This window comes from Eptatretus burgeri, chromosome 8 (genome assembly GCF_056783735.1).
Source record: "Eptatretus burgeri isolate ZD-2024b chromosome 8, Ebu_testis_v1, whole genome shotgun sequence".
Classification (NCBI taxonomy): domain Eukaryota; kingdom Metazoa; phylum Chordata; class Myxini; order Myxiniformes; family Myxinidae; genus Eptatretus; species Eptatretus burgeri.
This window is the reverse complement of record NC_140968.1, coordinates 98492727-98518261: the sequence shown is the minus strand read 5'-3', so window position 1 is coordinate 98518261 and position 25535 is coordinate 98492727. Positions and strand designations below refer to the sequence as shown.

At 43.5% G+C, this 25535-nt stretch overlaps 1 protein-coding gene across 6 annotated transcripts in view; it reads right to left on the bottom strand.

Moving 5' to 3' along the window:
* The window catches only part of VAC14 (VAC14 component of PIKFYVE complex), a 58562-nt gene that overhangs the window by 18558 nt on the left and 14469 nt on the right, over positions 1–25535 (bottom strand). For all 6 annotated transcript variants that reach the window (XM_085893187.1, XM_085893184.1, XM_085893185.1 and 3 more), the window contains exons 6-12: positions 14631–14740; positions 12809–12915; positions 9531–9668; positions 7543–7641; positions 7090–7162; positions 3847–3973; positions 3100–3165 (exon numbers count right to left, since the gene is read on the bottom strand). In XM_085893187.1, coding sequence (XP_085749313.1) covers positions 3100–3165; positions 3847–3973; positions 7090–7162; positions 7543–7641; positions 9531–9668; positions 12809–12915; positions 14631–14740 — 720 coding nt within the window. The remainder of the gene's footprint in view (positions 1–3099; positions 3166–3846; positions 3974–7089; positions 7163–7542; positions 7642–9530; positions 9669–12808; positions 12916–14630; positions 14741–25535) is intronic.

The window sequence follows — 25535 nt, the reverse complement described above, 5'->3', positions numbered from 1 at the left end:
TGAATTTTGGGATTCAACGCGGGTTGAGAGATTCTGGGGCTTATCACATTTTGTTTGCAACAAGTGTGCAGAAATTAAATAGTCACAAAACACTGATGTCTCCGGGAGTTGATGAGCATTGCAGTTTGGGTGTGATCGGCTCGAGGTCTCTTGGCCCGAGCCGGGTTTCAGCTCAGTGGTGGGTCTGGCTGCTGGAGGGGTGCTCGTTTTTCCGGTTTGCACATTCTTTGGCACTCTGGGCAGTGTGTGACCCCCCCTTGGAGAGATCCAGTTCCAGAGCAGGTAAACAGGGTAGCAGCCACAGTTTAATTCACATACCTCAAGGGAAGCTCATGCCATAATCTCTAAGTGATGGGTGGTATTGCTATCTTGTTTGAACATGATGTTTTAACATACCCCATTTCATTCAATCCTGTAAAATGCCAGCAGATGGGGACAATCACCCCCACTTCCCCTCAAGTCCCCCTCCCAAATGAAAGTTTAATCCCCTTCCCCTTCCTTTCAAGTCTGTCCCCCCCTCCCCCAGTATTTCCATCAGCAAAGGAGGACCGTCTGTCACTAAACTGTCATCGTTTTGGGGCTTGCCACGCCAAACTTTCTGTGGAACATTTTAGGGTCCTAGTGGGTGTCCTAAGGTGGGTGGGACGTTTCACAAATTTCTCAATACAATGATTTTGAGGTTCCCCCATACTAAGCTGTTGTCTCCCCCACCTGTAAACACATTCATGGGTTCAGTTTGCAGTTTCATCATTCACTGCATGTGGAAAAATAAAATAAAATAAATTAAAAAAAAAAAATAATAAAATCGATGGTTCAGCAATATCTCATTACACTGTGATTTTGAGGTTCCACCAGAACACCGATCTTTCTCTTCATGTAAACACATTCACAGTTTTGGCAATCTCTCAATAAAACTGAGAAGACGCGGAATCCAGTCCATCAAGAAGTTTTGCAGTGAATTAAATTGTCCGCGTGTAGACACATCCGGGGGCTCGGCATTATCCGTGGATAGACTTTTCCATCAACATCAGATCACGTTGATTGAGACTTTTTGCTTATTTTTCTGGAATAACCTATTTCCTTCATCATGGCACAAAGAGCCAATCCACCCTGCCCAGCCACAACATCACTGTCGTCATTGTTATCAGCTTCATCATCATGAAAGGTACATCGATTTTGCACAGTACTACTCCCACAGTTTTGTGGCCACAGCCCAGATTTCCTGTGCAGCTTTTGGGGACCCTGCATGTGTCCCAAAGTGGATGGGAGTTTTTATAAAATTTCTCAAAAAAAATTAAAAACATTTGAGAATCTGGGTTCCCACCCACATATACTGCGTAGCACGGATACCTTGTTCATATTATATATACAGTAGACTAGGCGTAAGTCGGCAGCGTGTAACTCGTCACTTCGCCTAAGTCGGCAGCGTCAAAAAATCCTGAATTTATCTAATGTTAAATCGACTTACAGACTTTGAATAAAGTCTGTAAGTCGTCATCTCTAAGTCGTCACTTCGTCTAAGTCGTCAGACGTTGTCCGTTCCCGCGTAATGCAAACTCAAGTAAATTACCACGCCTAACTCGTCACACGGAACTGCTGCCTTGTGAGAAGCCCGATTTCATGGAATCGTGATGCGTGGGCTATTTATAACTGCGCTGTGTTCAGCTCAGTCAGCGTGCCGTCCCACATGCATCTGAAGAGGTAGGCAGGCTGCGCAATGCAGTCTCTGGCGAAGGAGTAAAGGATCGATCGAGCTTCGTGTTGAAGTCCGATCATGGTTTTATATTGGCTTGTTTTGTACATCACCACACTCACTTTCACATCGGTATTGAGTGGTCGTCATCACGATGACTGTGTGTCATGTAATTTGTCGATGGTATATCAGTTTTCATTTCATATTCATTCCAATGAATGAATTATAACAGCCATTCATTCCACATTTGTGGATGGTCATATACCATCACCGATGGTATATGAGTTGTCTTACAGTTGTTCATTATCTTTACTTTTGATAAAGTGATTCATGAATTCCATCTTTGCATCTTTTTTTTTCTAATTCCATCACTTTCCAACTAACCAATGAACTCCCACCTATGCTCCGAGGATTGTGTTTCCCTTTTGGTACAATAGCCGGCTTCGAGATTGTTGCGCCCTATCACACGTACGTGTCCAGGCCACGCGCGACTTCATCCTTCACCCCACAGTCATCATGAATGTTCGCATACACGTAAGTCGTCACATGTCTAAGTCGTCACTTTTTTCTCGGTCCCGATGGTGACGACTTACGCCTAGTCTACTGTGATATATATATATATATATATATATATATATATATATATATATATATATATATATATATATATATATATATATATATATATATATATATATATATATATATCAACAAACTTAAAGATTGGATGAATGTGGTGTTGATGTAGCACAGGCATGATAAGCCAAATGACCCCCCCTTGTGTTTAATGTCCTTGTATGCATCTACGTTACCTTCAGAGTTTGTTTTTTAAATTTTTTTTACAGAAGTTGGTTGATGAGGAAAATCGTGGATTACAGCCAGGTTAGTTACAATATTCCACCAAAGTCGACCACACCAAGGACAATGTTTGCAAGCAAATAAACGATGCGAGAATAAAAATGGCCTTTACATTTACAAACTAGAAGGGTACTCGGTAGAGCGCGTACCTCCGCCACGTAATGCCTGATCCACGAGAACATATCGGGCCCAACACATTTTTGAAATACCGTGCTACATATCGTTTTTGGCCCCATCTCTCAATGGTGAAGAATCACATTAAAAATTATCGGATCCGGATCTTCACCAAAATCGAATCAGTTCGTCCTTGTCACACACCCAACCTGTCCACAAATTTTTGAGATATCCTGCACACAAAGACAAACAAACAAACAAAGACAGACAGAGAGGGATGAATACATAGCCTCCTTCACCTTCGGTGGTGGAGAAAGGATATGGTGGTAATAAGTCTTGGGAAAAGTATTCACACGGGTAAATGGACAACAACTGTTTAAAAACTGAAATAGTTTCTCAATAAAAGTGAAGAAAGGCAAAAGGTCCTTGTGTACCTCATCAGAATCATCAGACAGCACTTCCAGCAGGACGGGAAACAACTTCTCTGTTTGCTGGAACATCTGAAAGTGAAAATGCAGAAAAAGGTCAGATGAAGGAGGCAAATTGTGCTTTCAAACACAAATGGCTTCCTTTATGTGTTGTGCGATGCTTCCAATGGAACGGCCGTCTCAGTTAATCAGTGCGTCACATGTGATGACAAGTTCAAGATCAATAAGCAGACTAAAACTCTCCTTGTTGGGCTAAGTACAAAATAGTTTTACGATTCAAAAAATCCAAGAACCACAGGTAACCCAACACGATAGCGTTCCCTTCATAGCCGAAGACTGGCATTCATGAGTGATGTGTGGACACATGGAGGGGGAAGGGGATGGTGGTAGGTGGGGATTTGGGGGAGCATGGATTTATTTAATGTGTAAGCGTTGCTGCCCAGACAACAACCATACACTTAGATAGCGAGTGATGTAATCAGGTGTCAAAGGAAGAAATATTCAAGAAGACCAGAACACTTGCTACCCACAGTTCAATCAAGAATTTGTAATTTGCTCAGTGTGCAAATGCGTCCTGGCACAAAGAAGGAAAAGGAAGGTAACAAGATGATCTAGGTAAGGGAACACAAGTAGCAGACAATCACAACTCTTCTGAAATGTACAAGATGTATTTTGAAAGTCAAAGCGAATGCAGCATCTCAGGTAATGGTGCACAATGAGCAACTCAGTGATTTGACATTTAATAGGTCAAACCTTTCGAGGTGTTTTCAAATATAGGTTGTAGATCCATCTGAGCACAGCGATGCGCGTGTCCGTGGAAGAATGGCATAAATGCTGTGCGAGCACCTCAACAATTCCAAAAATATCAAGCTCCATCTTCCTGCAACAAACAACAGGATCAACAATTAGGAATGAATTAAAAAACAAACAAAAAAAAACATCAATCACCATCATTAGAAACAGAAACAAGAAGGGCACTTGGAAGAGCACATACCTCCGCCACGTAATGCCCGATCCACGAGAACATATCGGGACCAATACATTTTTGAAATATCATGCTATACAGTACGATATCGTTTTTGGCCCAATCTTTCAATGGTGAAGAATCATTAAAAAAATTAAATAATAATTGTATTTGAATCGTCACCAAAATCGAATCAATTCGTCCATGCCATACACCTAAAATGTCTACCAAGTTTCATCCGAATCCGTCCACAACTTTTTTGAGATATCGTGATATATATATATATATATATATATATATATATATATATATATATATATATATATATATATATATATATATATATATATATATATATATATATATATATATATATATATATATAGTTCGTTTAGCACTCTCAATGGTGAAGAATCACTTAAAAAAATTTATCGGATTCGGATCTTCACCAAAATCGAATAAATTCTTTTTGGTCACACACCCAACACGTCCACCAAGTTTTATCCGAATCCATCCACAACCTTTTGAGATATTCTGCACACAAACAAACAAATGAAATTGCTCGTTGAGCAAGGAATTGCCAGAATAACTTTATCATCTCTCCATGATCTCTTAAAACACTTAAAAAAAACCTGGAAATCAATTTGGTTCTTACAAGTCGATAGTGCTACTGTTTAATGAGTTGTAGCACTTGGTTTGGTCATGATCATAACTTGGAAGTCAATCGGACTTGAAATGGCGTTTTTTAATCGCAATTTGAAAACTTTGACCCGACCCCCCCTGACATTCGACCCCCGACCGCTAAGAAGGGTGTTGGTGTGACACCCCAATGAGACATATGGTTGGATGCAGTATTGGACGATGCACATTTTGGATTTGGTTTGAAGTCGATACGACCATTTTACCGGACGTTATTACGAAAATAAGAATTTTGGTTTTTCGGTGACCTTGACTTTTGACCTAGATTCACCAAAAACGACAAGTGTCTAAGTTGGACCATGGCTGACGTCTGTACCCAATTTGGTCATGGTCACTGAAACGGTGTGGCTGCTACAGGGTAAACAAACACACAAACTGACAGACAGATAGACACACAGAATGACATACACAACCGACCAACATAATTGCCGAAATCTGAAGGATTCCAGAAATTAATAAACAAGGACAGAAAGGGGTGAAAACAACGTCCTTCACCTTCGGTGGTGGAGGTAATAAACTGAAAAGACACAGAAGTTTAACTTGCTCAAAAATAAAATAAAAACAAGCTCAAATGGGCCAAGATCCTCGTCCTCTTAATAATCTTAATTTGGGGGTAATTAGAAAGATCGCCCCCCTACCCCACCCACCACTGACTGCACTTAAAACAAGGGTTTCTGTGGTCAGGTAGGCTACCTGTACCCCACCAAACAGTCAAAGCTTTTGTAGCCCCCATGTCAATTAAATCTCAGCTAGCTCTTGGACCATTGGTCTTCGGCATTTAAAATTATTCATTCTCCATCCCAGTTGATGTGTCCCGTTCTTAGCCATTCCAAAGAACCTTCGTTGTTGATGCCAAATCTGTCTCCAACCTTCCTGCTCTTTTATCTTTTCCCAGTTGGGAGTGTATATCTGTTGACATTTCATTTTATATTTTTCTTTTGTCTTTTTTTTGCGACTGTTGGGGCAATATTCATTGTTGTGATGGTTTCTTGCGTGACATCTTCGATTCACACCTGTATTTGGAAGAAAAAAAATTCCAGGTGGGTGAGGGATACCTTCTCTGGTTTGTTGTTTTTGTGTTTACAAATTGGATTCGGTAGTCTGTTGCACTTTTCATGTACTCAGCCAATCCTACAGTTGTCACACTGTGCACTTAGTTGAGTTCCATCAGGCCTACCTCCTCCTAATCTCGGCAGGTACATTCTTGGGATGCATTTGTTTTTGCAGAACATTTTATGGATGGTAATTTTCTTGTTTTGATATCTCGTTTAATGACTTCTGATTGTGGCCAGGTTATTATTCCACAGCTGTACTGGAATACTGGTATTATGAGTCTGTTTATGGCTTTGATTTTATTCTTTGGAAAGAGGTATGCTTCCAGGATCAGCCTCGTTCTACGCAGGTATTCTTTGGCAATTGTTTTTCGCATTTGTTTCCGACATATTTGGTGGCCCTCTTCAACTCCGAAGTATTTATATGATGCATCATTGTTGTATTGTTGTATTCGTCAATTTTTATGTCCATTTTTGTTTTTCTGCCTTGAACGAATGTACACTTGGCACACTTACCTCGGCCAGATTCCATTTGAATGTTGTCAGAGTACTGTTTCACCAATTTGAGTAGTTCTGCCAATTTTTCGTCGTTTGGTGCAAAGAGTTTCAAATAATCCACGTAATGTAGTCGCCTTTCTTGTCTCATTGGATGTTCGGGTGTACCCATGTCCCTGCTCATTAATGGGGTTGCTCAGAGGATCCACGGCTAGGCAAAATAGGAGGGGCGAAAGGCTGTCTTCCTAGAAGATCCCATGATGTATCTTCACCCTTGGTGTGTGTGTGTTTGTGTGTGTGTGTGTGGTGTGTGTGTGTTGTGTTTGCAAAAGCACACGATCCATCAACTTCAAGACATTGAAAAACGATCAATGTTTTTTATTGCCTTTTGCCAGCTATTGTATTTGAAGGATACTTCTTCAAAATTTCGAAGTGCTCTGGACTCACGACGATTCATTGGAAGTTTTGGATTGGTCGGTTCAGCTTTCAGATAAATTCCAATAAAAGCAAGTCGCGGTCTCTGAGTAATTGCGGTCCAAACACGTTTATCAAAGGATTTGTGCTCGATCCCACGACTTGGGATAATGCTATGAAGTTTTCAGTTTATAAGGGAACAATAATAATAATGATAATAATCATCATAATGATATAAAACTCCGGCAAAAACAATAAGTTTCCCTCCATCCAGGCTTGGAGGCCTAATTATTGAAACAGAACACACATGCAGTCTTGGTGGACGCTTTGCACGTTCTCTTCAAATCCTAACCTGCAATGTTAAGATCTCACCTCTCATCGGGTATTTGATCCATCCCAGCAACAGTGTTGTCATTTTCTTTATCTGCTGTCTCTGCGACAGAGGCTGTCAAGGCAGGATGAGGGTTTATTAAGCAAGCTGCTCAATATTAGATAACACGTGTAATATATCCACGTATTTACATATACAAACAAACATACACAGGCAGACACTACAACAGTAACCCGACGATAACACAAGGAATTAGTAACAGTGTTCGCAAGATGATTGTTTATAAAGGGTTAAAAACTGAGATCTTATGGATATTTAGACTTCTCTTCTTCTGGATACAACTAAGTTCACATTCCAAGTTAGACTGTCAAGTGTGCAAGATGGAGGACAACCATAACGTCTGCATTCCAAGCTAATTCCAAGTTCTTCATTGTCATTTTCACATGGGGCTGGGTATCCGGAGCAAATCGTTAGCGGTCAAGGAGGAAGCGTACCTGGAGCGGTTGGCAGTTTAAGGGAGCCATCTGTGTCATCTTCAGGCAGGATGAGTTTCATAAGGTTCTGGTTACAGACTGATGCAGTGTCACGGATGTCTGACGTCAGTGCTCAGGATGAGGTGACATTGATAAGGTGATAAAACAAGAGAACAGAAAAATTGCACAAACATCCATATTCCAAACTTTAAAATCAAAGTGTCTTACAACACTGACATCACACACTGGACACAAGTGAACTCTGGCCAAATAAAACACTGCTTCTTCCATAAGGTGTCAGATGATTAACGGTACATCTGCTGTCAAGTGCTCACGATGACAGCATCAAGCTGATAGAGATGGTGTTTAATGTTTCGAGGGATGTCTTTGGCCAAAGTCTTTCACGAAGTGTGACTAGTCCGTTTTTGTTTGTTTGTTTCACAAAGTCTGTTTTTGGTCAAGGTCTGACAATGTCTTTCCCGAACCGGTTGGCCAAGCCTGACAGACTGATATACGAGGTGGCAGGAATTTGGCCAGAGTGCTGGCAATAACCCACCTCTTCACGAATGACAATGTGAGATATTTAACGTCGACCAATGACCAATGCAGGCAAACGGTTCCTCCACCTCAACATCCATGTGAGGGATGGCACGCACATTGATGCCTCACCCTGCATGTGAAACAGCAGGATGCGTTTACAGCTTGGTCAAGATTCAAACAAATGCAAGACAGCTAAAAGGAAAGTGCGCATACCTCTTGGCTATCCTGCTGGTCCAGGAATCCTCAATAAAGTGATAAATGTATATCTGAGTCTGCAACATGTGTTGTCGTTGGCACATTATGAAGACGGAGATTCACAAACCTGCACCGAATACTGTATGTTGGAAATTCGTCATACTCTGCTCGGATGCTCATGCCAATCCAAGCGTTAGAAACCTCCGATCCAACCCCCTGTAAATGTTATATTCACGACTTGAGAGGTCTTTGTATAAATTGACTTACTATTGGTGACAAACAGGCCACGTGATATAAATCTATGAACAACTCATTGTTGACAGCCACGTGACAAGCGTTTTTAAGGAGAAATAATTCCATGGAAAATCCTTGCATCTTGAGCCAATGTGAAACAAACATGGACTCGAGTCATACTCGATTCCGAGTGCTGGATAGCGGTCCTTAGAGTCAGTGAGTGCCTCGAGATGCCACCATTGAAGGGACAAGCAATGGAAGGTCCTAAAAAAAAAATGCAACAGAAATTTAACTAGAAAGCATCTGAAAATGCAAAGCCGTCTGCATCTGCTTTGTATTCAGACTTACTCTGTATGTTAAACATGATGAAATGACTTAAAATATAAAATACCAAAAAATTTGACGATTTTAGCTGACTGACCTTTTGAGTTCAAAAGCAATAGGCTTCATTGACCCAATATACAAAGTGTTCGAATTTCAAATCAATCTGATGAAAACTGACAATTTCATGTGATGCTGGCCTTTGACCAACTTATTAATTTGTCTTCTCCATATTCGCATAATAAAGCTTTGATGGGAATTTGATGAGAAAAGCTCAAATGGTAAAACAGTTATGGCCAAGGCAAATGGAAGTGATTGCAAATCCCGTCTCGCATTGTGCGGGGGATGGGCCAACTAGAATGGCTCTCAGAAGTGTGCATACCTCCACCAGGATGAACAGTTCATGTTTTGTATCCCAATGATAGGCCGTATCTGGATCTGGACCGAAATCAAAATCGAATCGGCTTGGTCCTGTCACTCCACCCAACCTGTTCACCAAGTTTCGTCCGAATCCGTCCATAACATTTTGAGATATCTTGCTCACAGACAGACAAACAGGGGTGAAAACATAACCTCTGTCTACTTTTCGGTGGTGGAGGTAACAAACACAGGTCTTTGCCACACAATGTTCTGGCATTTCTTTGCAGGATCTGCAGATGTACAGTATCTGCAGACAAAACAATAGGCAAACAGGTTGGCATATTGCATAGGTCGGATACTTTTGCGTTTGGGATCATCACAGCCAAGGCAGGGAAGAGCGGCAGCGAGGATTCCGGCAGCGAACGGCAGGAGACGCCGCCCAGCAAGTTCCACAAACTCACGTACCCAGGTCATGGCCGTGAGCTGGGTTACCTCATCTAGAACACCGATGAAATAGAGAGCGTGCAGTACGGTCACTTAATCGAGAGCAATTTTAAGCGTAAACAAACATTTGCAGCTCACACAATGAAGTAAAAACAAAGGCAAAAGTTTTCCCACACAATGTATAAAGGCATTCAAAAACTTCTTAATATGCAATTATATCCATCCATTGGGACCATACTCTGTGCAGAGCGTTGGTGCTACCTAAGCAGACTCTGGCTATTGGACACAATCCTGGATGGGTCACCACTCCGGCACAGGATACCAGCATGCTGGCACTCATTTTGCCGACCTCGGAAGGATGACAGAGTAAACCCCATCTGGTATTAATTAAACAGCCGAGTGGTGTTTGAACTTGGGATCCTATGATCCTAAGCCCTAACCATTAAGCCAACACCAGGCATATACAATTATATATATAATATAAAGCTGGTGTTGGCTTAGTGGTTGGCTTGGGATCTTAGGGTCCTGCATGCGAGCTCTGTTGGCTGCTGAATTTACACAAGATGGGGTTGACTCAGCCTGTCATCCTTCCGAAGTCGGCAAAATTAGTACCAGTGTACTGGTACAGGGGCACAGTATCGGCGGCACAGCCACACTTTCAACAAATGACAGCTACCCCGGCAGCCAAGCTGCCATATGCAAGAAGAGATGGATGAGGCAGGAATTTAAAATTTTATTTATAAATCGGATATACTTCGACATTGGAAAGCTTTTCTTGGACCATTGAGAGCGTCTCATCTACAGCACATCTTGAACATCCCACATACGGTACAAACTCATTCTTAATGTTTAAAAAGCCATTTAGGTCGAACAATGAAAAACTGGTCTTTAAGGCCCGGTCACACCTTGACGTTTTAGCCAACGTATGCTGATTTTTTAATTTTTTTTCTAAAACGCTGGCACACGTTGAATACGTTATGGGTAAGTTTTGATAACATTGAGAGCACGCTGAAAAACACTGCCATATGTCGTTGTACGCTGGCTTTAAACGTTGTACTTTTCGGTTGTCCTCAAATTTTTTCATGCTTGAAATTTCACGACGTATGACTCACACGTTCCGCTACGCTGGCCACAAGTTGTATGCACGGTCTGCGATCGTTGACAGACGTCAACACATGCTACTTGTAAGTTAATCATAAGTTGAGACACGCCGAGGTAATGTTTAGCGTACCCGAAACTTATTTCTAACCTATGATTAACGTGTTGTTGGCACGTTACGCGATCGTTGCCACACATCGACAGACGTTACTTTTAAGTTACTCATAGGCTGAAAGACGTCGGTATAATGGATCGTCCTTGCGTCAGCGTCCACGGCCACGGCCAGGACACTTATTTGCAGCATTCTTCAAACTTTTCTTCGGCATGACGAGGATGTTCACACTTCGATGTCTAGCTTGGCTATGATTCCAATTGTCCATCGGCAGCGTCTATTTAAAATAGTCGAGTTTGAGCGTTTTAACACGTGCATAAGAAACGCTTCAAATTTCAAAACCTCAGCGTCAAAAAACAAAGGCGAGTGCCAGCAATTTAAATCGTTCATTGTAAACAATGAAAATGGCTGAGTGGTACCGTTTAAAAGTCGTTGAGTGTAAAAAAAATCCAATTGTTGAGCGCAAGCGTCTACTTTCAATAGTGGAGATGCAGCCATTTAAATCGTTGAGTGGCAGCCTATGAACCTACCCGTGGACACGCGGACGCAAGGAGGATCCATCATAACCCACACCCTCCCCCTCACACTCACCTACTACTGCCAACATGAACAAACTACTACTAATACTAATACTGATACTGATACTGATACTGCTGACATGGACATCGACTCAAAAAGGACTCGAAAACACTGTTGGGTTCCCCTTTTATGAGCAGCATTTTTATATACCAATTCCCAAAACCGCTGGGAACACGTCTTTATATGGCAGTTGTAACCTAGAAACACGTTCATTTATTTTTTTTTTGTCGACCGGAAGACGTCATTGGAATACGTCTACATACGTCGATGTGTGTTGGGACTACGTAAAGAATTGGTTCAAAGCACGTCAAACACAAGTTAGAAATAAGTTTCGCGTAAAAAAGACATTACCGCGACTTGTTTCGACTTATGAGTAGATTATAAGTAGCGTTTGTGGACGTGTGTAAAACTTATCCCCATCGCATGTGGAACGTGTGTCATACGCCGTGTACGTCGTAAAATTTTGAACATGTTTAAAATTTCTTGACGTACTCTACTTACTACGTATGATAGCGTACTTTAGCATTGTACTCACGTATACCAAACTTACTCATACCGTGTTTGACGTGCCCCAACGTTTTAGACACATTTTTCTTAGGTCGGCATACGCTGGCAAGATCGCCAAGGTGTGACCGCGATGTTGTCACTTCCATTTCTACGGCAGTTATGATTCGAATCGTTGTGCGTCAGCCTTTTAAAAGGCTACGTCACGACATCGTCGGCGATGCGTGCAACGCGCTATGCCGAAGTTAGACTATCGTTGGGCATCCGTTGTGTAGGCCGACAACAGGTCAGCATTCGTTGGTATAAGTTATCTATAACACAACGAAACGTTCTGTGTCCATTACTAATATGTTATGCATAAGACCAACTCGTTATGAATACGTCCGAATCTTAAAAAAAAACCCATCAAAAGTTCAACGTCAGCCAGCATTTTACATACATTTTAATATGTTGCCATCGCTGGCTAAAACGTCAAGGTGTGACCGGGCCTTTATAAGAACTTGAATTGGTCTGCATTGATGGTAAAATACATAGAGGAAATAATGGTCTGCACGGTGAAGCGGCGTTTCAGGTGTGACCTCATCTTCAATGTGCGAGCACTTTGAAGAAGCTCGGGTTAGGGTTGGGATCTCTTTCATTGCTAGGATCCAATAACTTTTTGGTTGCTGCTCAAAAAGTTATTGGACCCGAGGCCCAAAAAGACACCAACAACATCCCGAGCTCGCTCAAGTTTCAGTCTCAAAATAATTAATTTGTTTTGCATATATCGATTTTAGAATCCAAGAATAATCAAGAACAGCTAGTTTCAAATCCCTTCTGCATGCCACCAACTTCCTCCCCTCTCTTCCTGCCTGCCCTCCCTCTTCCCAACATCAGCTAAGCATTGGCACAGATTCTCACCTGAAGCCTGACAGTGCAGTAACAGTATGTTTATCATGTTACTAAACTTCACACCCTTGGTCTCTGCCTTGATTTCTTTCAGAAACTCCCCAAGCACAGTCTCGCACCTGAGAACCAACACACAGTGAACCCGCAAACCTCAGAAAAGGAAATAGTATTTGCTGCCCCAAAACATTTGCAACATTTACTGAGCACGTGAACGAAAATAAAATAGAATAAAATAAAAAGCCAAACCACAGCCTCGGTTAAACTCGTACGGATAGAATACACAACTTCAAGTTAAACCATGCTCACCGAATCTGCATTCGGGATATTAACTGAACTGAACTGGGCAATTTTGAGCTTTCCTTGACTGGGTCCAGCCGTCGATGGTCCAATGAACTTGAGGATTTGCACTCGCATCGATCATCACATAATGAACGTGATGGTAAAGTTATTTATTTTATATATTTATTTATTTTGTTGCTTTTCTATAATTATTCAGTATGTCTTAGACAACAGTGCTAAACACTCAGAATAAATTACAGGCCAATTCATTTGCACCATCAATGTCCTAATGCATGTAACCCTTATCCACATGTGTTTGTTGTACATAAACATACCGGATGCAAAATTGCAGTTGAAAATGTTTTTTGTTTTTTTTAAGGACATATGATCGCTAATCGTCATGTGACACCTGAATGGTAAATCCGATTTGGACATACGTGCAATAAAAATGTGTGAAGGAACTGAGAGAAAAAAAAGCCATGAAAGGAGAATTCGAAATTCCCAGGGGTTGCAAAAAATGTTGAGGGGGGGGCCTCCCAGGCCCCCCTTCCCCTTAGTGATTGCCAGTCCAGTTAAGGTTAAGGCACGAAGTTGACGATCACGCAACATTCGCAGAGCAAACTTGGAAAAAACGGGTGGAATTGTTGGACGTGTGGACCAACAACAAGAATAATATAGGAGGTTGAGGTGTGTGTGTGTGTGTGTGTGTGTGTGTGTGTGTGTGTGTGTGTGTGTGTGTGTGTGTGTGTGTGTGTGTGTGTGTGTGTGTGTGTGTGTGTGTGTGTGTGTGTGTGTGTGTGTGTGTGTGTGTGTGTGTGTGTGTGTGTGTGTGTGTGTGTGTATGTGTGTGTCAGGCATGGGTTGAAATGGACACCCACAAACAATGAAGATCAGACGTAAGAGACATTTCATACACAAGTTCAGACGGTCAATCAACACTTGCAACAAACATTAATATATACAGAGAGCATCGGGTGATCAAATTGGCAGAATGAGGCTTTGAATTGCCAACAAAGTTTTTATAGGATAATGGTTACACATTAACAATTTTTATTAGGCCCATTTTAAAACAACGTTTAAGACCTCGACCTTAATGTCACCCTACATACTATGATAGGAGCCAGGAGCAGTTTGCAGAAAGCCAAGTGAAGGACAGCCACGTGACGACTTCAGCTGGTTTGATCTTAAAAATAATGTTGTGTGTGTGGTCCTGAAATCCAATCAGGAGAGCTGAAATCCAATTGAAGGAAGATCAAGATGGTGCAGCTTCCGAAGGTTTCAAAAAACAAGCTCGAATGAGCTCAGATCCTCGTCCTCTTCATGATGACGCCATAAAAACGATTATGACGTCATTGTGATGTATCAGGTATCCAAAACCACCATGTTTTCATGATATGCTCATAAGGTCATACCAAGAGGTGGTTTTAGTTCCGGTTATGCAAGATTTGTGAGGAATGGCAGGACCGGTCTTTACAAAACACACAACATTGCCCCCTCACGAACACACTCGGCTGAAGGAAGCTATTTACAGGTACCCTTTACCGACGTGACTCACATTCGCCGGATGTCTCGGCTCGGATCTCCAAGGATGGTAAAGAGACCATCGAGAATCTCGGGCAGGTACACCACGAGGCCAATGTTGAGTACGGCTTCCAGGGCAGAGATCTGTAAACGCACAAATGCTCGGCACGTCCAAAATGGAGATGCACGTCAGAGATAAAAACAGCAGCAAAGATATGGTCTACCCTGAGCAGTAATACTTGCAAGAAGCGACACTGTCCAAATAATTCTGCACAAAACCAAGATGGTGGTCAAGTCACATGTGCAATGAAACAAGAACATCCTCGAGTTGCTTGTGACGGAGAACATCAAACCAAACGCAAATATTTTCAGCACAATTTGGTACCAAATTTCTTTTGTGCACGAGTGTTCAAATGGTGCAGCGAGTTCCAAAAATTTCCACGAAACGTTGAGCGTTCAAACTGCCGTCACTCAAACAAACATTGAGCACATTGAACGTAATTTGGCAGGATCACGATATTGCTACAAGTGAAACTGCAGAGGAATTGGTTGCAAGTGTGGAAACTATCATTAATTCTTGCTTGAAATTCAACAAGGTCGGTGCAAGTTGGGCACTAAACGACTTCACGTTTGAACAAAAAAAGGCAGCTCGTGCAGTTACAGCAAACAGAGCTCCTGCAACATGAGCAGAAGGCGGAAGATGAAGGCATCATGTGATAGCACAAAATCACGAATCGCTGCTCACTTTCACCCTTTCATTCCTCTTTTTTCCCACCTTTGGAATAAACTCCCACACTCTCTTCAATCCCACTCCTCCCTCCAGGTCTTCAAAACAGCTGTTCACCACCATCTCATATCTTCCCCAATCCAAAATCTTGATCTTTTCTACCCCATCTTGATTTTGATCTTGATTTCCATCCCAAACACACCTCCCTCAAATTCCCTGGCTTTCCTTCCTGATAATCCCTGTAATGTCCATCTTCTTTACCCCGTGTTCCCCGCCCCACCCCCCTCCCTTCCACAGATCTCCTAACATCCCTGTTCCCCACCATTTTGTCCTTCCCTCTCCCGCCCGTCTCATGCCCCCTTGCTGTGCGTTGTGTGTTAGCTCTCATACGAGCCTCGACAATGTAAACAAAAAATAATAATAATAATAATAATAAAAAATGGTTGTTGGGCATACAGATGTGGCGAAAAATATTGGCACCCTTGCTCGTTTTTTCAACTAATACACCAATTCTTCCAGAAAATTGTTCAAATTAAAAAAATCTTTTGGTATCCACATACCATATGTATTTCTTTGGTTTGCAGTGGAACAAAACAAACAAAAAAAAGATGAAAAAATTTAATAAATCTTAGCTTATTCCACAAAGAAATCCTAAAATGGCCCAGACAATATTATTGGCACCTTTTAGAAGTGGTTTGATATAATTTTATTAAAAGCAGGTGATTCTCCTTTACTTTGAAATTTAATTCACTTGTGGCGAGTTGCAGGTGCCTGCAATATAAAAAAACACTCATTCAATTAGTTTGAGTACAGAAAAGGAGTCATTCTGCTGTTTTATGTCACTGTGTGTCGTACAATGAGCATGGAGAAAAGAAAGAAAACCAGAGGATTGTCTGAGGTCAGACACAAGATTTTAGCCAAGCATGGACAATCTCAAGGCTACAAGTCCATCTCCAGAGACCTTGACGTTCCTGTGTCCACCAGACACAATGTTATCAGGAAGTTTAAGGCCCATGGCACTGCAGCCAACCTCCCTGGACATGGCCGCAAAAGAAAACTTGATCGAAGATTGGAGTGAAGGATTGTTCGAATGGTGGAGAAAGCACCTCAATCAACTGTCAAACAGATTCAAACTGATCTTCAGACACGAGGTAGAACAGTTTCAATTCACACCATCCGTCACCAACTCAATGAAAGGGGGTTCTGGTAGGAGACCCCGGAGGACCCCACTGCTGGAGAGAGGAGAGAGAGGAAGAGAGAGATACAAGAAAGCCCGACTGGAGTTTGCCAAAACACACCTGAACAAGCCAAAATCCTTCTGGGAGAATGTCCTGTAGACAGATGAGACCAAGTTAGAGCTTTTTGGTAAAGCACATCATCTCCATGTTTACAGAAAACAAAATGAAGCTTTCAAAGAAAAGAACACCTGCCCTACAGTCAAACATGGAGGACGTTCAGTAATGTTTTGGGGTTGCTGTGCTGCCTCTGGCACTAGGTACCTTGAATGAGTGCATGTCATCATGAAATCAGGAGATTACCCAGGAGGAATTTGAGCGCAATATTCAACCCAGTTCAACCCAAGATGGGTCTCCGTCGAAGGTCATGGGTCTTGCAGCAGGACAATGACCCCAAACACTTCAAAAATTACCCAGGAATGGTTCAAGACAAAACGCTGGACTGTTCTGAAGTGGCCAGCAATGAGTCCAGATCTAAATTCCATTGAACACCTGTGGGGAGATCTGAAAACAGCAGATGGGAGAAGGTACCCTTCAAATCTGGGAGAACTGGAGCAGTTTGCACAAGTTAGAAGAGTGGGACAAACTGCCAATGGAGAGGTGTAGGAAGCTCATTCATGGCTATAGGAAGTGCTTGACGAGTTATTTTGTCCACAGGCTGTGTCACCAAATATTAAGACGAGGATATCAATAATTTTATCAATGGCATTTCTTTATATTTTCTGATTTAAAAGGGATATATTAAGTTCTGAATCAAAAACAAAGGTTCTGTAATGTTAACAGTGAAATAAAGAATTGTGGAGACGAAATACTTTTGTCACTTTCAACTTATTTTTGGAGAATATTGTGAGTTATTTGTAAAAAGTGCAAGGATGACAATATTTTTGGCCACAACTGTACAAGCTATCCAGAGGGATGTATTATCCCAGACAATGTTCACACCATCCAAGAGCACAGCCACTTTCTAATACACGAGCAGGTAACCCGGTTCCACTGGGCTGTTGTGAGGGAATTTGTTTCCAATGGTGTGTGGAATATTTAGAGAGTTTGCCAGGAATGTCCTTTGACAGCATAATGACAGGGACCTGTGGAAATTCCACATAATGTAAAATGTGACCAAGTCCTCCCCTCCCATCCCATCCCAGCCCTCAAGTCATTGATCCCAAGCCTTCAAGCTCTTCTCCGAAACACCAAGTCCTCAACCTCTCCCTCCCAACCCAAAGGCTTCAATCCTGCTCCTGCTCTCCACACTCCAGACCTTGGTATCTTCTCCCCACCACAACTCAACCTCCCCCCCCTCCACCAAAAATCCTTAACTCCACCCCCCCACTCCAAAGTCTCACCTTCCTCTTCCCAACTCTGTCCTATTTTTCTCTCCCGACCACTTCTGAACCCCAGCCCCCTGTCCTCCCCTCATAACAGAAAAAGTGTATTCTTAAATCACACATAGAGACAGACAGGCAATACAAAATTGCATTACACAAGAGCATTCTTACACCAGACAAACAGATCGATACATAGATTGAAACGGACGGATATATAGATAAGACAGACAGACACACATGTACTGATAGGTATACACACACACACACACACACACACACACACACACACACACACACACACACACACACACGTAGATAGACAAGCCCACAGACAGAGATAGATTATAGATACATAGAGAGACAGACACACACAAACAGATATAATATATAGAAACACACACATGAAAATAAAGTTGATTGATAAGGGGATTAAAATTAGTTTCTATAATTATTATTTTTTGCTATAATTTTCCTTTGACAGTATAATAGTCACTAACTGTTAAGACTGATAAGGTTTCTTGGTGACGTAAATCGATGGAAAGGTAATTATATGCGTCAACAGATTTGAATGAAAAGTTTGCGTTTTTTAAAATATATATTTACTTCTGGAAGATGTAAAAACCCAAAGACACAGGATGTTTCAAAAAGATTGATACATCAGACTTCCTGCCGTTTCTTTGACCGATACAGTTTTCCTTTTCAGGGATTTCCAAATCCCAAGGAACAAATACCACAATAACACCACCAAACCCTGAAAAGGAAAACTGTATCGGTCAAAAAACAAATAAATGGCAGGAAGTCAAAGTTGTATCAATCTTTTTGAAACACCCTATACACCACATGCGCAACAACAATGTACACAACTCAAAATTGCATGAATATCAATATATGGAAACCTCCGCATGCACTGTCTGGACCCAAGAGCTCTTAAATGTGGAAACATTCAGCATTGTACGTACTGTGTTTATGACATTAAACCCGTTCAGACACAATCTGGCAACCTGCATATACATACACACACACACACACACACACACACACACACACACACACACACACACACACACACACACACACACACACACACACACACACACACACACACACACGGTGGCCTGAAAGTCACTTTACCCCTTCCCAGTGAAGCATTGTTCTTGAACTCTTTTAATATACAGGTTTTATTAAGTACTTACAATAATTAATTAGTCATTGTATCTGGATGTGCTCCATCATTCTTCTGAGTCAGTGTTTCCGCATACCATAGCGGGCGAGGGGAAAGGACGGAGGGAAGTGCGAGAAATTTATCAGGGGTAAAGTAACTTTCGGGCTACCATATATATATATATATATATATATATATATATATATATATATATATATATATATATATATATATATATATATATATATATATATATATATATATATATATATATATATAAAAAATGTTTATGGGGTAGATGGAGGAATTTCATAGTAAAGGTTGTATTGTATTGTGCAGCATGGAACGTGGACGGGTTTGAGACATCTCAATGGAAATTAAGTGGAGAATAGGTGAGCTTAAGATTGTTACGTGTCACCACATTGGGGGGGGGGGTGTTACAGTGTAAACTAGGTAGGGTTTAAGGCAAGCTTCTCCCAATAATGTGATTGCCCCATGACCTTTTCCTACATTTTTGCATTCACAAGGCCAGCTATAAAAAAGAGCCACGTTCTTACAACTACAACAATGGCTGACACGGCTGCTGACGGAGTTCGAACACAATCGGCAGGCTAAACCCCACCCCCCAGGAATGGTAACAGGCAGGCCAAGCCCGAGGCTGAATGGTCGATGTGACAAAAGAAGGAGCATGTTGGAGTGGAGACAGCGGTCGGAACACAGAGGGTCTCTCTCTTGCCTCTCCTTGGCACAGTCAAGAAGGCTGTGCGATTCTTGTCGTTAGTGTTGCGTGAATTTTCTCGCGTGCTGGAGCAAGATGCGAGCCATTGACTGTTCGGCTGGGTCGTTAAGTTTGTGCGCCTTGGGAGGAGAAGAAGAGAAGAAGAAGAGTGCATCTCTCAGATCAAACTCGGCAATATCCCTTGTTGCAGGATCGAAAGGAAAGGCCACGACACTTGCTGTGAGTGGGCCTGGTGCTGAGAAAGGAACAGTGTCGGCAATTTAGATCGTGAGGAGCTGCTTCGACGACGGCTGGTGGGCTGTTGGTGTTGAGGATCGTCCGCACGAATTCTCATGTACCTGGCCACGGAGTATATTATCAGGCCATCTGGTGAGTTTTCCACGTGGGGAGTGACTCCATGGCATTTTTGATGCATTTCCCGTGCAGCGATTTTGCGGTTCGAGGTTCGACGACTGAGGTTCCTAAAAGGTCATCTCTGGACACAAAGCTGAGTGCTGGCATAAAGGGAGGAATTTCTTTAATTCTTATCTTTCCCCTTCTCTGTTTTTGTGATCCAGTGGAGACATCTTAAATTAGGCTTTGGTTTATCTCACTTTGCAATACCCCACTCTGATTTATTTTCGTTATCACCCTTTTGATTTATGTTTATTGAATCATTATTGTCGAATTTCTTTTTGTTTGTATATTCGTTGTGGGTTCGAGGACAAACCCATGTGCTTACGTTCTGGTACATGCTCCACCGCCTTCCATCCTGCAAGCATCATCGCCAAGAATCTCGGCTGTTCGCCTCAGTTAAAACTGTTCAGCTATCCGTCCAGGCTGGTGTTAACCGCCTTGAACATGACGTATGTGTAGTATATATATATATATATATATATATATATATATATATATATATATATATATATATATATATATATATATATATATATATATATATATATATATATATATATATATATATATATATACACATATATATATATACACACACACACATACATATACATATATATATATATATATATCTTCTTCTTTCGGCTGCTCCCGTTAGGGGTCGCCATAGCGGATCATCCGCATAGTGATTTGGCACATGTTTTACGCCGGATGCCCTTCCTGATGCAACCCTGGTCGCCTCTTACGACACAGGGATAATATATATATATATATATATATATATATATATATATATATATATATATATATATATATATATATATATATATATATATATATATATATACAGTTACGGTTGTGGAAATTCGCATTACACCATAAAGAGTCCTCAGGTGAGATATATTGGTAAGTTCATGTGAAGTTAGCCCAAACCCGTTGTGTATAGGGAATATGTGCGACTCATCCGGGCTGCGACGCTTTGAGTTAGCCATTTTTCTTTCTCTATTGTTATTTTTGACCATTAAGCCGCCAACAACGCAAACAGCCACTACCTTTACCTTCACAACTCCATACCGAAAACATCGCTTCACCGCCATTCCCAAAACGACGCCCGCCAACCACCAAACCACAACAGCAAACCCCCCACCACCTTCGCCTATCTCCTTCTACAACCATCGACCACACCACCAGTCAACGCCAACCGTCGTGCTGTCCAGGGACCGTTCGGTAATTGATGCCGAACGCGTCGAGCCGCGAGCGCGAATGGCGGCCTTTCCGAGGGAGAAATCCGGATCAGGAAGGTTTCACGCCCCCTTTTTCTCCGTCCAATGGGCGAGCGTCGGGCGGTATGGCCCCGCCTCCAAGCGCAATGAACATGGATTCTTTACGAGAGGAATTCGGATCAAAAAGGCTTCACGCCCCCTTTTTGCCACACCAATGGCTGAACAGAGGGTGGCGTGGCCCCACCTACAATCGTGTTTTGATCCTGAAATTTGCATATAGGCTCCTCCTGCGGCCTATATAAAGACGCGAGCACAAGGCGACTCGCGCGGTTCAGTTGCAGGCGGCTGGTCGGGGCGAGTGAAGAGTTCGAGTTCGAGTCGAGTGAATACGGCGGTCGGCATCGAGGTTGCGGTGTGGGGGGGGTCGCTCGTCTCGTAGCGGGACCCAAGCCAGCCAGCCATTCCCCTCTCCCTGAGCATCAGCAATTCCCCCCCCCCCCATCCGCGCTGAGATAGTGCCGGGGGGTCCCGTTCCTCCCCCACCCTAAACGTGGTGCCAACCAAATTGCTTGCACGGAACACGCCGGAGAGGGCTTGCCGACCACGCCAGGGGCACGGAGTCGGGGCGCAGCGGCGCGAACATTGCTGCTTGCCCCCCATCGCGTCACGAGGACACGGGCAAGACCTTTTCGGTCTCGTGGACCTGGCCATTCCTCCAGGTTCCACGCATATTTGGTCCATGGACCTGTCTGCCTCCTTGCCTGTGAGGGTGGCTTTCTTTCCTTTGCTTTTTGGAATGAGTGATGTGGCGCCGAGTCCCGACAAGTAGAACTGTATAAGTGTTGTAAATAATTGCCCCTTTTATTCGGTCGTATTGCATTTGCTTTTGTTGCATTTTGTCTTGACTAATATACGTGCCTTCCGTGTTTCCGTAATAAATGTGCATTGCTTGTTGAACTGTTTCCCGCTTTGCTTAGTCTCCTTCCTTTTATTGAATCTCCATCTTGCATCACGTAAGGGATTGATAGTGGGTTTAAAACGCCCGGAAAATAATCTGAACCGTCGAGGTCGACAATAACTCCGCTCGGTTATCTCTGCAGCACGGAACGAGCCGCTTAAGCGGTTCGTGGCCGGAGTTGACCTGTGGCGTGGTACAACTCCTCGGTATGCTACTCGCGCGAGTACTTAGATAAATCGACCATTTGGCGATCGGACCCTATTTCGCGCGGGAAGAATGCAGACTGAGTGGTGGTGAGGTTAAACCCCCACCCGTGACTGGCTCCGGGCGGTAGTTCCCGGAGGGTCACGACTGAATTGTCCGTTCCGGTGGGCGAAGCGGCCGCTTTTGGTTACACGCGGTCGTTCGCAACAAAAAAATATATATATATATATATATATATGTATATAGTTACGGCTGTGGAAATTCGCAGAGCACCATATAGGTGCTTCGATCAGTTATGTCGATAAGTCTGTGATCAGATAGATTTCCCCACTGATGTCAAAGGGCTTTATTCGTGTAACCGGGCTGTGAATCTTTGAGTTAGCCGTTTTTCTTTTACTATCGTTATTTTGGACCAACCGCCATTACTACCACCACAAAGCGCCACCAACCACAACAACCACGATCACCACAACCACCTTCTCGTCAACCGCCAACATCCCCACAGACAACGAACAGCCGCCTTCACAACAACCACCACCGCCGCCCAACCACACCACCCTCATGACCACCACAAATGCCAGCCACACCACCAAGACCACCACAAAACGCCAGCCAGACCACCATAACGCCAACCACACCACCACCACCACATTTCCACCTCAGCACAGTTGCGAGAAACCTGGCATTCATCGGGGGAGAACGGACGACGGCCTGCCCCCCCCCTCCCCCCCCCCCCCAACAACAAACACGTGAGGAAAAGACGAAAGCTATGAAGACATAAAGGAAAGGCCCCGATTCGGCGAGGAAAACGCCCTGCTTCTTGAAGAGGGGCGAGGCACCGTGGAGATAAAAGGGCGCACTGAACGCAAGTCACAGCCGGTGCTCGGCTGGAGGTTGTGAGGTGTGTGGAGGAGAGGAGAGAGTGTCGTGTCGGAGTTGTGGCCAGAGTGTGGAGCCGCGGTAAGGAGCTGGAGAGAGAGGAGTGCAGCGGAGCCAAGGCGCGAGGCCTGCCGTACCGTGGGTCGTTGGAGAGGGGACGTCGAGGGTCGCCCTAGCAAGTCACTACGAGGGTGAAGGTAGCCACCCCGGTCTCTCGGAGCCTTTGCGGTCTACACGGCTCAGTGTTTATAAAGACCCCAAGAGGTCCAGTCTACCCTCGTCTGTCCTGGGGTTTTTCCTTTGTTTCTTTGCGAGAATGTTGTGGCGCATGTCCGTAAGTACAACTGTACAAGTGTGTACATAATAAATAGATGGTGGTAGCTCTGTCTTGCTCGCGTCTTGTCCCTACCCCCATTCATTGCATGATTGAATACGTGCATTGTTTGCATGCATGACTGCATAATCGCATCTTTGACCGTATACGTGCATGTTTGGTTGTGAAATAAATGTGATTGTTTAAATATCACCCGTTCGTTGCATCCTTTTCCCTAATTGAACTGCCGTTCTGCGTTCGGAATATAGTTGGTTTTTAAATAGCCGATAAAAGTGATCAGGTCCAACGGGGCTGCGCGATAATACCATGCTCGGTTATCCCAAAACGAAGCATGCTGCTTAAGCGGCTCGTTTCCAAGCGGCCCCGTTGAGGTACAATCTCTTGGTAATCTACCTGCGCGATTATTTAGGTAAATCGAAGATTTGGCGATCGGACCCTTTAGTGTGGGTCGAGTACGGACAAGGTTGTGGTGTGGTTGAAAACACACCCATGGCTGGTTTTCGGCATTGATCCGGAAAGCCGCGACTGGATTGTCCGTTCAGTGGGCAAAGCAGCCGCGATTGGTTAAATGCGGTCGCTCGCACGCCGGTGGGTGGAGATCCACTACTATATATATATATGTATATGTATATGTATGTATATATGTATATATGTATATATGTATATATGTATATATGTATATATATATATATATATATATATATATATATATATATATATATATATATATTATTACGTCTGTGGAAATTCGCATTACACCATGAAGGGCCCGTAGGTGAGATATCTCTAAGTACATGTGGAGTTAGCCGAAACCCGTTGTATAGAGCGAATTTATGTGATTCATCCGGGCTGCGACGCTTTGAGTTAGCCATTTTTTCTGTTCTATCTTTATTTTGAACCAACCACGTCTTAACCGCCATCACACAACAACCACGCCACCGCCACCATCTATGCTCCCACATCATCGCATCACCGCCATTCCCAAACGGCGCCATAACCATCAAACCACCACCGAAAACCCTCCACCACCTTCATCTCTCTCCTTCTACGGCCACTCCCGCACCACCTGTGAACACTGAGCGTCGGGCTGTCTCGGGCCCGTTTGGCGTTTGGTGCCGAGCGCACCGAGCCACGAGCGCAAATGGCGGCCTTTCCGAGGGGAAAATTTGGATCAAAAATGCTACACGCCCACTTCTCCTCCGTCCAATTAGCGAGCGCGGGGCGGCTTCACCTCGCCTCCAAGCATGTGTATGTGAAGTCCGTATATGCAAATTTTAGGATCAGGAGAGGTTCACGCCCATTTTTGCACGACCAATGGCTGACCGGGGGGGGCGGCGTGGCCCCACCTCCAATCGCGTTCTGATCCTAAAATTTGCATATTGGCTGCTCCTGCCCGCCTATAAAAAGGCGAGCGCAAGGCGAATAGTCGAGTCGGTCGGGTGAGGAGAGTGCGGAACTGAGAAGAGTTGCGGGAAGAGTTGGGTTCTGGAGTTGCCTGGAGAGTGTCGTCGAGAAGTGGCTGTTCGGGACAAGGAGCGTTGGCGTTGCATTGGTGAAGTTAAGGCGAGTGAGAGCGGTGGAACTGCAGGCAAGGGAGTTCGGGTCCGAGGCAGGAAGGACGATGGTCGGCGACGAGGTTGCGGTGTGGGATCGCTCGTCTTGTCGCGGGACCAAAGCCAGCCAGCCACTCCCCTCCCCCAGGGCATCAACAATCTCCCTTTCCCGGGGGGAAAAGCAAAAGGGGGCCCCGTTCCCCC